Source organism: Lagopus muta, chromosome 2 (genome assembly GCF_023343835.1).
Source record: "Lagopus muta isolate bLagMut1 chromosome 2, bLagMut1 primary, whole genome shotgun sequence".
In the NCBI taxonomy this organism is placed as follows: domain Eukaryota; kingdom Metazoa; phylum Chordata; class Aves; order Galliformes; family Phasianidae; genus Lagopus; species Lagopus muta.
Window position 1 is genome coordinate 81545955 of NC_064434.1, and position 20111 is coordinate 81566065.

Below are 20111 nucleotides of genomic sequence, written 5' to 3' on the forward strand. Positions count from 1 at the left end.
TTTTTTTTTTTTTTTTTTTTTTTTAATGAAACAGTTTCTCCAAGTTCTCCTTCAGATTTCTTACTGATGGTGTATTCTTGCCCCAGCAGATTCCTTTTATTCAGTATTACGAGTCCTGGACTCTTCTTGATTAGGGTAGTGAGCAGAATGACAGTAAATATTCTGCCATTTATATCTCTTTTAAACAACCAAGTGGATCCTAGAAGTGGACTCAGACCTGGCCAAGAGGGCAGCTTAAATGCTAAAAATTCAGGGAAAGCAAAAAATATGTAAGTAATGCTAGCACAGAGGAAAGGGCAGTGTAATGAGCTTGTGCTTTTGTTGTGTCTCTTTATTTTGTTAGTATCTGTTGAGACGGTCATGGTGGTTGAGAAGGTAGAGTTGAACACTATTTTAGGAAGGAAGGTCTTAAAGGAAAAAGCAGAGTTGTTGTTTTAAGCTGCCCTTTGCAAAGCTGATCATATTATGCATGCTGCAGTCTGCAAATTTGAATGATAATATTCTTATCTGAGTTACTGATGCCACATTAGATTCTTCCATTGGGAAAGATTTGAGAAATATTTGCATTTATCCCCTCTTAGTCATTGGAGCATTCTGGTATTAAGTTTCAGTACGATGTCTGGATTCTCCTGTCATGATTGGTTTCTCTTACACTGCATTTAAACTTGGGTTGTTTTTGTGGTTGTTTGTTTGTTCGTTTGTTGTTGTTTTTGTGGTTTTTTTTCAAAGCCCCTAAATAAGAGGCTCTTTTGCTTAATAGATTCATAAGAGAGTGAAAGCAGTTGTTTACTCTTCTCTGAGCACAATAGGCTATTGCATACCCAATATCTTTACTAATCAGGACAGAGAGAAAAGAATTGATGGGGTTGAAGAGTACAAGTTTTCGATAGAGTTGATGAAGTGACCAGTAACAGAAGTTTTGAGAAAGCTCTGTTCTGTGTTCACTCTGACCTCTGTCCACGTCTGTTCCTTCTTTGCCTTCACAGAGAGTAAAACTTTGTGATTGTAGTCCTTCTACCCAGAAAAGAGAAATTTGAGGGGAAAAGGGAGTTCTACTTTGAAAAAGATTAAGGAGCAGCAGGGAATTATCTGAGAATTTAACTTACTTTGTCAAAGAAAATGAAACAGTTTCTGAGCAAGGCATCCGTGTGACACACTATGAAGCACATTTTCATCAAGCCACAGGGAGATGGGATCAGACTGTAAATAATTGTAGTAGCAATTCCCATTGCATACAGCTGTCTTGAAAGTAGCAACTTTGCTTCATGCTTAGCTCTCCCTGGCAGGCCATTTAATGTAATGGATACACCATACACCTCAGACGAAAACTAGGCTTCACCACGTTGAATAAGTGCTCCCATATATCACCAGTCCCACTCAAGCTTGCCAAATCCTAGCTATGGCAATGTCTGTGAGGCCTCTCTTTGGCTCTGTAACCTGCAAGACTATTTATTGGGTAAAAAAGGAAAAGAATTGCCTCTGTTGTGAATATAGATTGCCTTATACATTAGTCTATTTTATAAGCATAAGAGAGAGGACATCAGCTGAGTTTCTGTTTGTTTGACAGGCTTGGAGAACAAAGTTCTCTGTTGTTCCCTAGAAGTAATAGGGAGAAACTGAGGGGGAGACGTGCATAGCAGCCTGTCTTTCAGCTTCAGCATGAAACACCGCCTTTTCAGAAAAGTATCCTCTATGTCTGAAGCTTATTTAGTCACTAGTTTTGCACTAAAAGTTTGTGGCTTAGAAATACATACATAGGCCCTTACTTCAAACCTGAAATGTGTATATTGATCATAGCATTTAATCACATTTAAATTCAGGCATGTTGCCAAGATTTGAATATTTCAGTTTCACATTATCAGTCTTCTGAGTCACTCCAGTCTCTTCCTGGATTCTTTTTAATACAGGGATTTAATTTGTGTCACTTGTCTGGCACGTAAATCTTAGTTTCAGACAGTATACCTCTGACAGGCCTGTGGCTTTGAATCTGTTGATCAATGCAAATTTTTCTGAAACCATATTTTAAAAGTGTTTCTGCATTATATTTCCCAGTATTTTCCTTTTTTTATCTTTCTTAGTTTTTATTATTATTGTTATTATTATTATTCACTGTGGGCATCCCTTCTGTGTTTTTTTTTTTGTAATCAGTGACTGTACCTAATCAAGGCAGAAATGCAATCAAGATCTGGAGAGATCCCTCATTTTTATTTGCATGTGATGAGCTCTGACTTGAGCTAGTTTGTAGTTGTTGAACTAACATGCATTCAAATGCACTGGTATTCTGTTGTAGTCATAGCAAAATTAATGAGTAAGATTTCTGAAGCTATTAGGGGACTAAGACTTAAGAAACAAAAGCTATGTCTAGTATCTCAGTCTGGTTATACACACCAATGGTTATGTGAGTTTTGGTTTTGTTTTAATTAATTGCACATAGCCAGTGTCCTTTTCTTTCCCTCTCTCAATTTTTCCACTTTTCTTCCTGCTCTTCAAAAAAGACTTTTCATAATGTCAGGTCTGATTTACACATACCCCGTATAAATATATGTGTACAAGCTGCTGGTTCTAGTACACGTATCACCACAGACAGCTTTGCAAAGTTACTCTGGTCTTGATAGAAAACCTTACTATACCTCTTATGGCAGAGATAACTCTGCCTTTCACACTCGCCTCTGTATAGAGTGATGTGGTAGGGATAGGCTTGTGGCACTGGATGCAGAACCCACAATCTTCTCCTCAGGCTTCCTTTCAGTAGATGCAGCTGGCTGTCAGCTCCAAGCTCACTGAGCATCTGTGTGAGAAGCAGCAGTTTCTGTACAGCAAATGTTTTGAGATCCAGGTGTGGTGAGAGGAGTTCAAGAGGGGAGCCAGAAAACTGCAGCTCACACTCCATATGCAGGAATCAAAAGGGTTGTGTAAACAAATGCAAATCCCAATGTGGGGTTATGTGCTGGAATTTGGGTGTGAAGGACCTGGGTGTATTACCAAAGCACATGTGTAGTTACAGGTCTTTTGTGTAGGGAAACACTGCTTTAAAGATCCTGTTGCTTTACTGTGAGACTTATGGACAGATTCTTACCTGGTGTAAAGCAGTTCAGTTCCACTGAAGTCTGAAGTGGAGTCACATCACTCTAGCCTTAGATTAGGTATGTGTGGTATTTTATGTATCCATGGGGACTGTTGGTTGCTGAGTATCCCTAGGAGAGCATACTGACAGCCTTCCTGAAAGGTGGGGAAAAGTGTGGTCGTGGTGGGAGTGTTTGAAGGGAATGTTCAGACATTCACTCTGTGTATGTCCTGGGTGCAATTTGCTTAAAGTAGACTGAAAACACCTGAGAAAGACCTATTTACTGAATTACGTATTTGTTACAGGATAACCATGATGTTACCTCATTGGGAAAATGCGCAATAGCTAATCTAGGGCATGAGAAAAGCAGTACAGGATGTTGAAAGCACAGCAGAGATGTAACTCGGGATGCAAAAAGCAAGGAAAGTCCAGATCCTGGCACTAAAGTATTGATGTGCTAGGAAGTCTATTTTGTGTATTCCCTCTACTGAATGCTTGGAAACTCTCATTATATGCTATCCTCATAAGTCAGGGTGGATGTGTTGATTGTTCAGACATCTTGTACCCAAGTATTTCTAACATTGTATCAGCTGTGCTGGTAATATTATCATATTTTGGCACAGCTGGAAGTGTATTTAGTGCTAGGCAACATTGCATAAAAAGACAAAAATGATAATGTAAAGGCCCCACAGTAGAGCTTTTTTCTTATTAAAGCATTACTATTACATTAATGACTTTGAGTTTCATTATGGCTGTAATGTAGAGCCATGAACTATTGGATTGAGTCTGAAGGCTGCTGAAGTGATTGAACATTGAAATGATACTGATAGTAGGAGTCATACTTGGTAACTGGAAGGATCAAAACAACTTATCCTTATTTCAGCTTTGCCAAGCTTTCAGCTCCGCTCAAATGAGTACAAAGTAGACGATTTTCTGCATTACTCCTAGAACTGAACCATTACTCTCACCAGCAGGACAGAGATGTTCTGGCCTGTGCCTTCAACATGATCTCTCTTAATATGATTCCTGCCCTTCTACAATTAATTCCCTTTCTTTACTTTTTGTGCATTACTGTCTTATGTTGTTCAAAACTATACTAATGCCCTACAAACCCACTAAGACCTAATTCTTTGCTCTCCGGAGAGGACATTTCAATTCTAGATTTGACTCTCTGAGGATACCTGGGAAACTTTTATGGATCATGTGAAAGAGGCCCTTTGAGATGAGAAGGGGCCACCTGGAGAAGAATCTGTGGAAAATGTCAGAGTAAAGTATTGAATCATGCAAATAACATGATGGCTGGATAGTAACTGGACAGGATATTGTGATAAGGAGGGAAAAATTTTTCTGAAACACTGAAGGAAAAGAAAAAGTATATGAAGTCACTGTGGTGCTGAATGGGGAGCAAAGAGTGCAAAGATGTAGGTGGCATGGCACAAATGGTGGACCAAAATGATCTTCTGGCTGTGCTTTTGGAGACAGAGCTTGTGTGTTGATGAAGGAAGATTGAACAACAGGTATCTGCTTCTTTTGCAGCTCATAAAAGAGTCAGCTCTGAGATGTTGCGGGACATATGGTTTTTCACTTAGTTTGATTTTAGCAACATAGGGAGAGCTAGATCTCTGTGATGATGAAAACCTTATAGAGTTCATAACAAAATTACTATGTAAATGTAACAAATGAAATTTTCCAGTAAAGAGGAAGGATTGTGAAAGGGGACTGCATCCAGGTGTTTTTCAGGACAGCAGTTACCCCCTACTGAGATAAAGAGTAGCTGGGGTATAGTCAAAACTAAGCAAAATAAGGTAGTTGAATGAAGAACTAGGTAACAGTCAGTAAAGTTAATCTATTTCATGTGTTGATTTAAATTCGTTTCTGTATTTGCTCATCTAGTAGCAATTTATATCAGATATAATAGATACTTAAGAGTATATGTTGTAGCCTGAAAGAGAATTGGAGGGAAAGGTTTACAATTATGTCAGGCGTCTGTGTCCTTCTGCAGGTGGATTTTGTCTTCAGTGCTCTAGCTGCTTCAGTGTCTAGGTTGTTTATCATTCAGGATATTGTTACCTGTTAAAGTAACATGAGATGGTTATTTCAGTGTGGGAATTCTTGGTTTCCTTTCTTGCCATATGCCTGCCTGCCCTGCAAAGCTTTGTGGTAGGGGAGATGCCACAGGTGACGCTGAGTAGGTAGCATAGCACCTTTTTAGGGTATGTAGTTTTCAGGTCAGCAGTTTCCAGGCATCTTCCTCTGAACTCAACAAGGAGGAGATTTTGGTGTCACTAAATGTAGGTAATGAGAGGCTTTTCAGCTCATTGCTGCAGCACCTGATAGGAGCAGCATGCAGTGCAGACATCAGAAGGTGCTTTTTCTCTCACTCAACAGTCTGCATCTGCAGCTGCTGTCTTTGACATGCTTAGTCCAGTGGAAACATAGACAGATGCTTTCCACCTGGAACACCACTTATTCATGGCTTTGAATGCTGGATGTTGCTTCTTCTGTGCATGGAAAAGTTTGTAACCTTGCTGGCAGGAAAACTTTGGGAGTGCTGCTCTTGTTTTCCTCTGTATTTCCCCCCCCCCCCGGAGCTTTTCCTAAGTCCCTCTGCAAACACGAACAACTTATTTCATGCATTCATGAGTTTACTTCCCCAGTGTGATGCAGGGATTTGTAATACTTACACAAGTTTTAGTACAGAACTGTAGCCAAATTGAAAAGGTGCTGAAAAGATGCCGCACATGGAGGTCATGGGAAGTACACAGATCTTCCAATGGCAAAATTCATTGTGTTTGGAGATCTTGGGAACAAATCTCTGCTAGTTCTTCTTTTCATAGACCTTGCCCTCCTCTTGTCTGCTTTTCTATGTTCAGGTTGGATCTGATACGAAAATCTGTAGCCTTCCTGTCCTTTCTTTCAGATATAAGCCCAGTGCTGTGTGCCGAAGGGTCCTATCCAGTATCTGTATGTTCTGGGCACTTCTATATTAAAAACACTTAAGGATACCTTTTCTTTTTTGCAGTTTCCCATGATTTGTTAACCACAGAAAGGGAAAGGCTGGCAAGACTAATAGCACAAACATCTTTTGAAAAGAATTTAGCAGTGTGCACAACAATGTTATGCAATAGTTTACTAGGTGGAGGTTTGAAGAGTAAATTCTCTAAAGGAAATTACAAGGGGAAAGCGGATTGTAGTTTCCCAATCTGGAAGTTGTCCAGGGAGTTCCCTGAGTCATGGAAAATCCATTGGGATTGCTTTAGTGGCTGTGTTTCAGCATTACATTTTGTATAGAGAGCAACAGCTGGATGAGTTTGTTGTCAGTGTAAAGTTGTTGGCTTCTACAACAACAATGAGAGAGAACTTTTGGATTACAAATGCTTAACCAAATAACAACAATTTGTAATTGCAATTAGGGGACAGATTTAGTCTGCAAAGCAAATGCTCATCACTCTTATTCCTTTTGTTCTATTTTAAGAATGTTTCATATAACTTCATACTTAGAAGTATTTAGAGGAAAATAGTTTCAGCCATTTTCTTAAGCCTGGTGATGTCAGTGCAGTAGTTGCTTCTCTGATTATCAGAGCATTTGAGCAGTGAGACAGGACAGGGTGTGAGTGAGTAACTAAATACACTGTCATGCCTTCCATTCAGTGTTTGGTTATGAAAATACTCAGTTTGTTAGGAAGAAGTATTGTGGAATTGCCCTCCACCTTACCCCAGAGGAGATGAGTGATACATCATATGTGGGCGTTTATGTAGTGAGTCTGGATAGATTAGTAGTAAATACAGCTCATCTTCATTTACTGAAGTGAAAAGCAACAATTTCAAAATGGGGGACTGCTAAGTCTGTTCTGTTTCTGAAGACTGGTCTGTGGGCAGTTGAAGGAGCCTGTGTTACATGCTGTCTAGTGACAATAGAGGATTAGTCTCTGTTAGAATTTAAAGCAGGTAAATTGAGCTAGAGATTGATATTTTGCACTTGTGTAGAACAGGTGAACTTAACTCAGTTTAGTGGAGTGGAGTAGTGGGATGCATTCTGATCTTTGATATGCACTACTGAATCTGAAATAATTATTCTGAGAGCAAGAGAAGAACTAAACCCAGCTCCCAGTTTCCTTTCTACCTGTCTAAACCTGAGGTAATGGCAGAAATTATGTTGATTTATTGGAGTTCCTTTTGGTTTACCCCTGTGTAGAAGAGCTGAGATTAAGCATGTGTCTGAGCACTGCAAACAGGACATGATAAGATGTTAATTTTGCTCCTGAATTTCTCTTGCCCTTTTACATAATATTTTATCAGGGATTTAAATGTCAGCCAATCTCTGACTTATCCTTGTTTTCCTGCATAGGCACATATGGCAAATAGGGTACACACAAGAGGATGAAGCTGGGAGGAATGGGAGGCACCGACACCCCCTGGAAATTCAGCATGCCTCTGGCACAGGGCCACAGGAGCGATTCCCAGCCCACATTTTGTGGGTTGAGCCAGCAGGACTGTGCTTGGGCAGGAAACGATCAGAGAGGTGTGTGCCTGTGTGCTTTGGCACAGTTCAAGCTGTGAATTGCTCCAGTATAGGAACCTCCTCTGAACTCATTAGTATTAAAGCAGAACAGAAGAGACTTTGTAGAGAGGCAGAGGGTGAGGAAGCCAGAAAGATAGCAGTTTAGACAGACATCTCCTAATAACCTTTCCCACACCGACCTTACCGGATGGGGTCTCACCTAAAGAACCTTGGCATGAAAAACAAACCCTGACCCTGAGAAGGGAGAGGGAGGAAAAGGAAGGGAAATAAGGGGTGGGAAATGGCACTGTGTTGAAGCAGCAAATTTGTTGTTATTAGGTGTTTTAGATGATGATACTGGAAACTCTGTTTGAGGGAGGTGTCTGATACTCTGCGCATAACCAGAATATGGAGGTAAAAGGGGTACTTAACTCCAGACGGCTTGTCGTTTGTCATAGTGAAAAGAGTTACCAAGCAGAGATTGAACGGCTTCAGTTCTGTTCAGTATTCATTTGATTGATTGAGTAGTGGAGTATAGAATATACCTATAAACTTTGCAGATGTCATTAGATTGGAAACCTGTGGATGTTAAAAGACAGGCTTAAAACAAGATGGAGAAACTGTGTGAAAAAGAGTGAACAGATAAAATGAACTCGTTATAGGAGCAAGTGACATAATGCAGAATAGGAAGCAGGAAGATAGGTGCATTTCTTTGGAAAAGAAAGTAGGGATTGTGGAAGATCATGGGTGAGCATGAGTCACACTTTTTTTGTTTACTTAAAAAAATAAATTCATCATTTTCATGGGATATGTAACAAGGAATGTGCTATGGAAGATGCATGAGGTAATATCTGCACTTGCTTTTAGTAAGGTCTTGTCTGGAACACTGTTCACACTTTTGAACTTCAGGAAAGATGCACTTTGACCAGGGATAGCCTGGAAGCCAATTAGAAGGGGAGTGAGAGGTCCAGAGGACATGACCTCGAGAGAGACTGAATGAACTGGTCTTGTCTGGCCTCAAGAAAGAAGACTGAGGAGAGGCATTACAACAGCTTTTAATAGACTTGAAAACTGTTATCAAGAGGAAGGAACAAATCTGCTAGCTGTATCTGTGGTTGATAGGGCCGGAAGTAATAGGCTTAAATTGCAGCAGTGGGGATTTAGATTAGACAGAAGCCTGACTATTCAGTTTTCATCCCCATCCCTATCGTTGGGCTTGTTCCAATTCACTGACATGGACATGCAGCCCATAACAGAAATAGCAGTGATGACAGAAAAATTTTTTTGCTTTATTATCCTCATACGCCCACCCAAGAGGATATCCATGGAACTTCCCTTTTAGTTCCACCTGTATTATAGTCCTGCATATATGAGAATGTGTTATCTAAATTATGATCTCTCTGCAAACATCTGTGTGCATTGTTGCATAAACAGGTACTGGTTTTCCTCATTCTTTCTCTTTCTGTTTGCCCTAGCAGCTTGTTGTCTAACGCATGTGCTTTGCCTGTGAAGGGCAGGAAAATGACCAGCAGACAGGTGTTTCTAGTGACCTCTGAAAGGAGATGGCCACTGTCAGCCTTGCTGGTTTTATGTGCTGGTATGCTGTTAAGCCACAGAGAGGAGCAGGAGTGAAACAGGATTTAGCTCTTCTCTGGGCAATTAACCAACAATTAAGGAAGAAAAAAGGAAGCAGTACAGCAAAGGGGATGTTTGCAGGGTGGAGTTGTGGGGAATTAATTGACTTTTTGTTTGATAAAATTCTCTGCCAAAAAGCTGCGCCTGTGATAGATGAAATCAGTAGTCTGAAGCTGACTCATAAGAATGAACAACTTCTGTGTTTAATCTTAGAAGAGGAGTATATTCTCCTGAATGCTGACATCAGGTACTTTCTGCTTTCTTCTATTGTGGCTGAAAATCAAGAGATTCAACTCTCTAACACAGAGGGTGTTTTAATGCTGCATCTTTTTTAAAAAGCGAGCATTGGAAAGAGAATAATGGAAATCAAGGTCTCTTGTTTGTCTGCTTTTCTGGTTTATGTTCACATCTATGGCAGTAGCTGAAACATAAACGTATCTTCTTATGCTAGCAGGCTGTGTGAGAAACTCCTGTGAGCGCAGTGTTTTCATTTTGTACAAATGTTGCAATAAAGCATTGTAGATATGAGCAGATATGTGCTACATATGCAGTTCTTGTGTATGTAAGCTACAAGTAGCATATGTATATGCACACATGCTTACTGTACATGCAAAGATGTGGAAAGACAGTGATGTTTTCTGGTGAAACACCTAGTTCCTATCAATTGGGAAACTGACCAAAATGTTGCTCTGCATCTTCATGTGTAATTAATTCACACTGACTGTTTCTAATTGCAGGGGTTAGGATGAGGTATAAGAGATTGATGGGGGAAAAGCTTTCCAGGGTTCTCTTGTTTGTTCGTGGTTTTTTGGTTTTTTTTTGTCTGTGTGTATTTATTTTTTTGTTTTTTCTGTGGATTACCAGAGGACTTGGGAGATATATTGGGTGCCCAAGTGGGTACTTCTGACTAGTTTGCTGCCTTGCACATGTGCTGGCTGTATGGGTGGCAGTGCTGCTGAAAGAGCACATCAGCTGACAGTGACAGCTAGGGGCACAACCTTGAGAAGGGAGGGGTGGGAACCGCTTGGTGCTTAAACGGGTCTGATTCCCTCTTTCTTGATGCCTGCTTCAGTCACACTGGTGCGTGCAGTTGGATATTCACATGCCTCTGAAACAGTTCTCCTGCTGGGGGGCTGTGCTAAGTGGTACTTTTGCACTGCTCTTTGCTCCAGTTTGCGCATGGATGTAGGCAGTTTATGCAGTCGGATGAATCTCATTTACTGAGAGGCAGGCTTTCAGAATGCCTTATTGACCTCAGTACTGGAAATGTGGGCTCTTCCAGAGGCTGCCTCTCATCTGTCTGCCAGGTGAGTTGGATTGAACAAAGTAATGGAAGGAAAACTGTAGGGGAACAATCCTCTACTGTCCCCTGGAGGTGAACACAGTGACTAAATAAAGAAGATCTATCTTATCTGAAAGTGTCTGTAGGTGATTTGAGAAGAGACTAAGCTCTGAAAACTGATTTTTATTCACTCACTGCAGTGGTCTCTAAAGCAGCTTTTGGAACAGCTGTCCCTGGATTTTGCAATGAGAATGTGACTCTGTCTGTTCCTCCCTGCCTCCCTATGTATTGAACAGATGGCTAGAACATGAGCCACCACATTGACCTGCTTATTATTTGCTTATTTGCTTAGAGAGCATGGCACAGACAGTGTAATCTGGGGAGGAAAAAAAAGAAAACGTGGAGTTCCTAAGTACCATTATTAATGCAAAAGTGAAGCTCTCAGGCAGTATAAATCACATGCTAGCAATGTGATCTTACTCAGTCCACTTGTTAAAGCTGTAGTGCTGGATTGGATCCTCTACTGTAAAGGCTTGTAGCATGCTACTGACAACCCCCTCCCTGATCTCTTTCTTCTTTTCCTTCTTCTATAGTCCCAGAGATGTCAGAACCATTTATCTCATGTCAGCTTGAGTTGTATTTCACCATTGATTAATCCACCAGCAGCTATTCCCTCACAGTGATTGCACAGAGAACATGAACTTTACTCTGGGGCCTGGCAGCAGATGCTGGATAGGATCCCATGATGTGTCACGTTCACTTTTTACTTCGTACTAGATTTAAATAAGTTCATCCAGTGCATAAGGCCATCAGCTCTACTGTGCTACTTGGTAACTGCAGTATGGGCCTTCTTTTAGGGACCCGGTGACAGACATCTATATAAATGACTTTGCTAGAACCTAAGGCAAGCGCTGTTATATTATATTATATAGAGAATTTACTATTCTGGTAACTGTGTTATACCTCACTTTGTAACTTGGGTGGGTTTGATGCTGTTATGAAACTGAGAGAATGATTGATGAAGTGGGTAACGGAGAGTGCATTTGTGCATGGCAGTAAAAAAGGGTAAAGGGGAATGAGAAAAAGATTAGAGAGGGGTATAAAAGTAAAGGTATGCGTGTGCACAAGAAAGGAGAAAGAAGGAATGGTGATGTGAACAGGAAGCATGATACATGTGGTGCGTTTAACTAGAATTCATGCAGTGCAAGGACATAACATAAAAATGAACATACTCTTGAACCTGCATTTTTGAGATAGGTATGCAAGTGAGTTATTCAAATAGAATGTCTTCAAATTATGCAGGTTTTCTAGAGCCTATTTCTAAAGGCACCTTAGTATCATTCCTAATTGATCAGTTTTGTTCCCTATTTGATGATTCCCAGAGAACTATCAAGGGTAGTACTGTTGTGACTGAGCAAGAGAAAAAAAAACTGAGCAAAAACAAATATGCACTTATCAGTGTTGCCTCCCATCCTGAAAGGAACATTAACTCAAGTGAATCACAGAATTGGGTGGCTTTTCAAGATAGGGAGCAGTGCAGTGTTTGACTGTCTACATTGGTTTTTTTCTGCAGCTTTGCACTTGTAGGGTTTTTGTGCAGTCCTCTGGAACTCCTGGTGCTGATCCCAGGACAGATAACTGCTGCTTTCATTTGGTGTGGGTAGACATAAGTTTCCTTCTTTGATAACATTGGAGAGATTAACTTTTCTGTGGAGCTTGGCCAATTTGTGCCATCTGTGAGTTTGGCTCCTGTGGTGCTTGTTGATGCTGGGACCGGGCTATCCTTTTGCTTGAGTGCTCATCTGTTGAAGAGTGAAGCAGCCTGTTACAGTCACAATCAGAATAAACAACTGTATGAACAGAAGTGGTGAATCCTATATGTGAATGTATTACATCTCATGATTGCATCCAATTATATATAGTAATGATAGATTTCATGTAAAAGTTATTACCTCTGTGCATGATAAAAGGTTTACATTCTTTAACCATTTTTTAGTAGTTGCCTGAATTTTTAGTAGGAAGAAAACAAAATAAAAAACAAACAAACAAAAAGGAACAAAAAGGAAAGAAGAAAACTTCTTGTATATCATAACATTTTCCCAATAATAAAAGAAGCCATTAAATGTGAGTCTCAGGCTGAGATGTATGCTCAGAGAAAGCAACCAAAGGGAGAATGTTTTTTCATGAACATCATAAGCAAGAGACCTAAAGACAAAAACTAAAACTCCATAGTTGAAATTATAAGAACTTGATGGAACAAGACAAGTATCCAAGTAAACATGAGAAAATAAAATCTCATCTCTTTCCTGGCAAAACGATATGTCCGTACTAATAAAATTATTGACTACAGTGAACAAAGCATATCATGTCACAATTCTTTGCCACATCTTGCTGGAGATGCTATGCATAATTCATTGAACATTTGTGATTTTAATGAGTTTTAGTAGATTTTGAGATTATAGTAAATTACAGCTGGGTTTCAATTTCACAGAAATTTCTAATGCTTGAAAAAAGGTTTTACTTGAAACCAAATGGGTCCTAAGAATTTACGTTTCTTCTGGAAAGAGAATTTCAAGTATATTTAAACAACAACAAAAATGAATCATTATTTTTTTGTTGTTGTTGTTGTTTACTTAAATTACTATTTACTGGAGCAGCTGTTTGTCCTTAGTCACTGAGAAACTCCCTGAGTTTATAAGGATTTCTTGGTAGCCTGTGGAATTGGGCCAAGCAGAATGAGAAAACTGAGGAAATCTCCCATCTCTCTTAAAACATTCCTGGAGAACCAATTTTATGCTCTGAGTCTTCATCATTCTGACTTGCAGTGAAGATGCCCTGGGCCCTCAAAGACTCTATGTAGTCACCACCTTGACCTTTCTGTCCTACTCCTTCTGTGGCTCCAACATTGGTGTGTTGAAAATGGCAAGTCTCACTGGTCTCTCATTATTTTACTAAGTTTGCCTTTCAACCTAGTTCAGTTTTTCCCTATTTAAATCCCATGATTTCTCTGGACCATACAAGTCTTCAAGCAAAGCCTGGTGAACTACACTGATGAAGGATCAGCTGTTTCTTAACTCTGTCCCTCCTTTCCATAGAAGGCTGAATGGCAGAGGTGGAAAGTACATCTCAATACAGAGTCTTAGTAGGCATTAAAGGTTCTCTGGAAGGGCCACTGTTTATATTCCCAGAATATTCCTTCCTTGTATTAATTTAATTTCACATCTATTAAAAAAAAAAAAAAAAAAAAAAAACACTGCCCAGTCTAGGTAAGAAATGCCTTTCTTTTCAGCTCTTCTGGGGCTTTGGGTGATATCATTCTCAAGCTGATGGCTAGAAGCATCAAATCCAGCTTTCACACTTGGATGAATGCTCCCAAAAACAAGGGACATAATGTGGTTTTAAATCCCACAAAATACTGCTTTATGTTTCCTGCCCATTCTTCGTTCTTTCTCTGTCTCTTATTTCCTTGGTTTGTAGCCATTTTGAATGGAGGCCATCTTCCCTTTTGTCCCAAAAACTAGGCTGGAAATATCAGAACCTCAAATCCAGCTCCAGTACATATTGCACGTTTCATCATTGAAATTTAATCTGTCAGTAAAAAATGCCCACATGAAAGAGAAATTAACTCACTGTGTCCCTCTCTCAGTAAATAAAATAATATAGAAAGTTGACAAAGGAAAGAAATGTAAGAAGTATTAACTGGAGCTACTTTACATTGCCCTCAGGATAACCTGGCTTATGTCTTTTTAATCTGCTTCATGGGAACACTTGCAACTTCGAGTGTTTTTTAGAACCATAGTGTGAGATCCATCGTGCAGGGTCATGCTGCATGCATGCATGAATGGCTGCAACCAAGCCCTCCATGTAAGGCATGGCAGATTTATTATGTTTCTATTGGGAAAATGGGCACAGGTGATAGAGGATGGCATTTGTACCTCTTTAACCTCTCTTGCTCTTCATGCGTGCTTCGTGTGCTTTCAGCCACACCATACCGCCTTCCTCAACCTGGGTCCAACACCAGTCTTGATGACTGCATTCAGAGTCTGTAGCTGTTCTACTTTCCTGCCAACCTTTGCAGTTCCTTTCTACTTAAGTAGCTACTTGCTGTCACTAAACCAAGTCTAGCATCTGAAGTTCTACGTTTTGACAGATCTGCCTCTGTTGTCAGTATCACCTATACGTGAAGTAAATTGCCTTTCCGAAATTTATTCCACTCTTTCTGTAATGGTTGCTTTGGTGGGAAAAGGGAATAGGTTTCTTTATGCATTGTCTGTTAGGTTCCCAAGTCAGAATAGGAAAGCCTGACGCAAGATCTTCTTTCTTAGCAAGATGCAGCTGTTCCTTTTGAAGGGGCCTGGGGTTTGGAAAGGAAGGAGAATTTTGAGGGTTCCAGAGGAAAGTTTCATGTCTTTGATGTTTTACAGAGTTTTGTGGTTCTTCATAGAGTAAGATTTGATTAACGATGTAGTCATGTAGGATGTCAGTACAGTGGGGCATATAGGCCTTTTCAATTCTTCTCACAACGTTCTTCCATGAAGCAGCATGCACGCTGAAGAGAATGCTTTACTTCAGGAAATGCTGTTGATGAGCCCAGCTGCTGCTTTGCGTTATGGAGAAGGTGTCTCTTTCCCTGCTTCTGTTTGTTACCTGACCACCTGACTGTGGAGTTAGACCCTAACATTTGCCTCCTTGTGGAGACAAACACTGTCTGTTTCACAAAGAAAAGCAGTCCATTCTTCTGAGCCTTCTGTGCTGTTTTGCAGTCAGGTTTGTTTCTATCTGCATCTGAACACATTATGCCATATAACTTAGAGCAGTTTTCTTATTGCTGTGCTACCATACATCATGTGATGATTTCTAACACACTCTTCTAGCTTACTCTACCCTCTTGAATCACGATGAAACAGGATGCAGATGCAATTTATTCCCACTGGATCTTTTCTTGCTACAAAATAACCTTTCTAGCCTCCTGTCCTGAGAAGAATGTTTTCAAGATTGAATAGAAGTCACCTATACTACCCTACTGAAAGCAGAATGTTCTTTATGTCCCTGATGCTGCCAATAGGAATGTCCAGAAGCTGTGGCAGCATTCTGCCATCTGAGTGGTTCTACGTTCTAGTCAGTATGAGTGCTTTTTTGATGATATGGTCATCCTGTACTATATTGGTTGGTATAATCACTTTTGAGGACAAAAGTCTAGCAGGTGGTCTGGCGGACAGAACTGCTTTGAGAACCAAGCAGAATCAGTTAACCTCTCAGCTTTCTCGTCCAGTGAATTCAACTTTATTATTATTATTTTTAAATTAGAAAAAAAAAAAAAAAAAAAAAAAGCTTAAAAAAAGAAAAAAAGGTGGCTAAGATCATTAAGCAGTTCAATAAAATACCGTAATTTTTCTAAGAATTTAGCTGAGGTCAGCCAGCTTTTTTCAGATGTCTGTTCTGGCCCCTTTGGTGGTTCTTCCAAACCTTCCATTTCTGATTCCCTGTCTGCTCCTCCCTTCCCTCCCACATGCTTGACCTCCAACAGCATTCCTTTGCTTGTCTTAAGACCTTACATGTCGTTTCACTCTCCCACTCTCCCCAAGAATGTGATCCTGGCCTGAGCTTTCTAATTGTGTGTAGCAAGGATAAAACTCCTTGCCTCGCTTGGCTGCCCCCTTGTTTGGAAACTCAACCTAAACATTTCCACATGGCTTACACTTTTCTTGCACAGTTAAAATTTTTCTTTACTCTTTTCCTTTAAACTTTCTCTTGTTTAAAAAAAAAAAAAAAAAAAAAAAAAAAAGAAAAAAGAAAAAAAAGAAGAGAGAAAGAACTCCAGCTTCTTCTACCTTGGGCTGCTGGCACTGATCTCACCTTGTTACTGTTTGCATTTCTTTTGTACCTTCTTGCAGCTAAAATCTCTATGGGCTTTTAAATCTGTCAGCAGCTGCTACCAGGCTCAGTGTGCAGTTTAGCTCACTGTTTTCACAAGTTTTCCCAGCCCTGAAAGCTTTCCAAATGAACCATTGTTGGTCTGAGTTAAAGAGGTATTGTCTGTGCTTGGGTTAGGTTAGCATGTGTGCCAGAACCTGTGTGTGTGATGTTCTTAGTGCTGCAAAGTCATCTAGATATTGAACCCTTGGATGTTTCCTTCTCCAAATGCTTTCAAATAGAATCATAAAATCGTTTGAGCTGGAAGAGACTTTTAAAGGTTATCTGATCCATCTCCCCTGCAATAGATAAGAAATAGGAAACCGTACCAAAACTGATTTATTGAAACCTCACTGGAAGTTTGTATTTCTGTTGCTGTAACTCTAGTTTACATATCTTTGTCTGTCTCAGCTCATGCAGGCTCCTTGCAGTGAAGACTATTCCTATTTGTTTAATTCCCATCAGCACCTGAGACTGCCAGCTGTGACCAGAGCTTTATTCTGGTCAGTGCTGAGTGAACAGAGAACAAGTAGCACTCTGCTTTGATGATTTAGAGAGACATGAATAGGAAGATAGACTGACGTTGTCTACCTTTTACAGAAGAGATGGACAAGTAGTCTTCCACTGAATTCATTTGTTTTAAAGACTGAAATTGCTTGTTGTTTAACCTGATGTGAAGTTATGTGGAGTAGAATTCTCTCATTCTGAACAGCTGATTGTCTTTTGCTGGGGCCTCTGTGCTCCAGTGAACAAGGATAATGGTACTGAAACCTTTTTAGCCTGTAGGTTGTTGATGACATTACTGCAACTAAACCACTGTCTTTTGACATTTGTTTAGAAGATACAGGGATTTTACTATTCTCATTCTAAATCATTGGCAGCCCATGAAAGAAACAAAAGCTATTTATTTATTTTTTTTGTTAGTCTCTGTCCAGATATAGAATAAAGTTTAATGTACCTGAAATCTGTTGGTGTTTTTAACTGGAAGACCAAGCTAATAATGCATGCTGGAAGAAAAGTGTACTGAGTTTTTTGCCTTTCTCTAACTATTGCAAGGAGCACCACTATTATGTAAGCCAGTGCTTTGAGTTCGTAATTTCATCCTTTTCATGTGATCTTTTTCATCCCATACCAATCATAAGTAATGGCAGCCTGACCCTGCAGTTGTTCAGACTGCTCTATTTCCAAGTTGTGTCCTGACAGGGGAAACATGGAATAGTGAGGCAAAAAATATGAAACCAATGGTCTTTGGGAGGCACTAAGTCCTCTGCATTTTGATGAAGGTTAGGTAATGAACCCGATCCAGATTCCTCTGAATATAGTAGAAATTACCAATGCAGCCACTGACTGTGTGTTTTTTTTCTGTTTTTCTTTTTTGTGCTCTCCAGGATGAATTGGATCTTACAGACAAGAACAGAGAGGCTATGTTTGCACTCCCTCCAGAGAAGAAATGGCAGATATACTGCAGCAAAAAGAAGGTATTACTACTGTCCTGATCAAAATAGCTCATGTATAAATTGTATGTGCATGTACATCATTACTGATGCATATCCAGATGTGAAATCCATGTTTATCCACTATTTTCTCAAGAACATGATTAAGCAATTTAAGGATTTTTATTGACATGCATGTACTTCTTGTGAGAATGTTGCACCACATTCATGTGTGATTTTTGAAGAATATGTCAATAAGTAGAAATCTTATGCTTCCCCTTACTGAACATTTTACATGTTTCTTAGCAGAAATAAATGTTGTAGTGGAAAAACTATAAGGAATTTTTTAAAACTTCCGTAGAATGCTCAGAACAGATGCTCAGAGTACAATTATTACTGAGGTATTTCAGGATGGAATAAAATACATGAAGAGTATTATAATAATATCTTAAAACCTGACTGCAAATACTTCCAGAGCTGATAGGAGATAGTGTGTTGCATTATAAAGTGAAGGGTACTTGCTCCTGTCACTGTTTATCCAGTCAAGGTTTTCAGCTTTGGACAAATCAGTGAGAAGGCCAGAAGACTGGGAGCTGATACTTGAGTACCTTGGAAATGATTTTTCTAGTGACATGTGCGATTAAAGTTGTTATTACTGTTGTGAAACTTGTACAAGGCAATTCATGTAGGAGTGATATGGAGGAAATTTTTTGATGCTGTAGGAAAGAAACAGGTAGTTGGATAGAAAGATGGTGGATTCATAGGCTTTATTAATATGCAAGTGAGGCTGTGAGAGCACTGTTCTTTATACGTAGGTCTGCATAGCAGAAGCTGGAGGGGGAGGTTTAGACTTCCATACTGAAGAAGGCAGATTGAAACCTTGATGATGATCCTTTTGCAATTATTGTTTGCTGACACTCACATGCTTGTTTTGTGAGTCGTTGAAAAACCTTGCTATCTGAGAATACTAGCCTGACTTCTTTTCTCAGGCATTAAATTAAAAATAAATTAAAAAAAAAAAACCTCAGCTTTCCTACCACGTAATTAAATAAAATCCCCAATCAGGTGAGTATTTTGTATGTTTCTTGCTTTTGGTTGAGATGCATCACAGAGGGAGGTCAATAGCACCAAATTATTTGCAGTGCCTCTGAACTAGCAATAATTAGAAAGTGTATAAAAGTAGCCTAGGTTCAGCTGTGCTTGGTGCTCTTCATTCTTCTTCCTGCTGTTGCATTGAGGTTGAGTGTGGAGGGAAGGTGAAGGCTGTTGTGATCCATGTCTGCTTTACATTTTTGCTGGCAGGCTCAGCTGGCTTTTTCAGCTCTGATGGGAGAGGATCTATTTGTAGCTGTCTTAAAGAACCACACATTCCACCTCTAGGACCAGTCAGCCTTGGCAGGAAGATTCAGGCTTTAATGTATTTAATATGTTGGTTGGATTCATTACATTACACTTCTTTTTCTTTTCTTTTTTTTTTTTTTCCCTTAAAGTAGTGGATTTGATATAAGAATCCCAAAGACCTCCGTAGTTAAAGGAGCTGCATACTGGAAAATCTTTATAATGCATTTATAGTGAAACCTCAGTTAGCTGAACTCCAGCTATCCAAAATGATGTGCTAACTGGAACAGTATACTGTTGCCAGATGTCTATTCATTACATTGCAGATACTTTCAATTACTTGAAACCTTAACTGTCCAATGTTATTCATTGTTTCCCCTCACAGTCAGTCAAATGATCCCTGCTGACACATCTCTCCAGCCTACTACCTAATCCACCTATCATTACTGTTCTACAGTGACAGAAAAGTGTGCTGCAGGCTTCCCTGAAGAGGAAAGCTGTCTTTTCCCTAAAGAATTTGTAATCTAATTTTGGCCACAAAGAGCCTGATACCTCACTAGACAGAGCTCCATTAGCTATCCAGAGAGCTCTGTCTTGTTGATGCCAAGTTCTCTGCTTTCTGGGAAGTGAGGGCTCTGTGTCCAGTCTGAGGAAAAGCTTAGTAAGGGGGCAAGAGCAAATGTTATGTATTAGAAGGTCAAAAAGTACAAGTTTAGGGGATTGTTCACGTTCATTTATCTCAGATGTCTTTTCAAGTGTAAAAATAATGGAAGGTCAGAGCTTCTTGATCTGCTCCAAAAATGCAATATTACTGTCTGTATTAAGTAAAAAATGTCACCTGCAAGAATGAAGAGCACTCATCATTGTAGACACATTGCACTTTTATCATGGGAGCTAAACTTCAGTTATTATCTTTCATGGCACTTGTTGCTGGAAGGACTTCCA

General features: G+C 39.7%; 1 protein-coding gene across 4 annotated transcripts in view; it reads left to right on the forward strand.

Annotated features, from left to right (window-relative positions):
- DAAM2 (dishevelled associated activator of morphogenesis 2) overlaps positions 1–20111 on the forward strand; it is a 185667-nt gene that overhangs the window by 82216 nt on the left and 83340 nt on the right. For all 4 annotated transcript variants that reach the window (XM_048935124.1, XM_048935123.1, XM_048935122.1 and 1 more), the window contains exon 3: positions 17784–17873. In XM_048935124.1, the coding sequence (XP_048791081.1) occupies positions 17784–17873 (90 nt within the window). The remainder of the gene's footprint in view (positions 1–17783; positions 17874–20111) is intronic.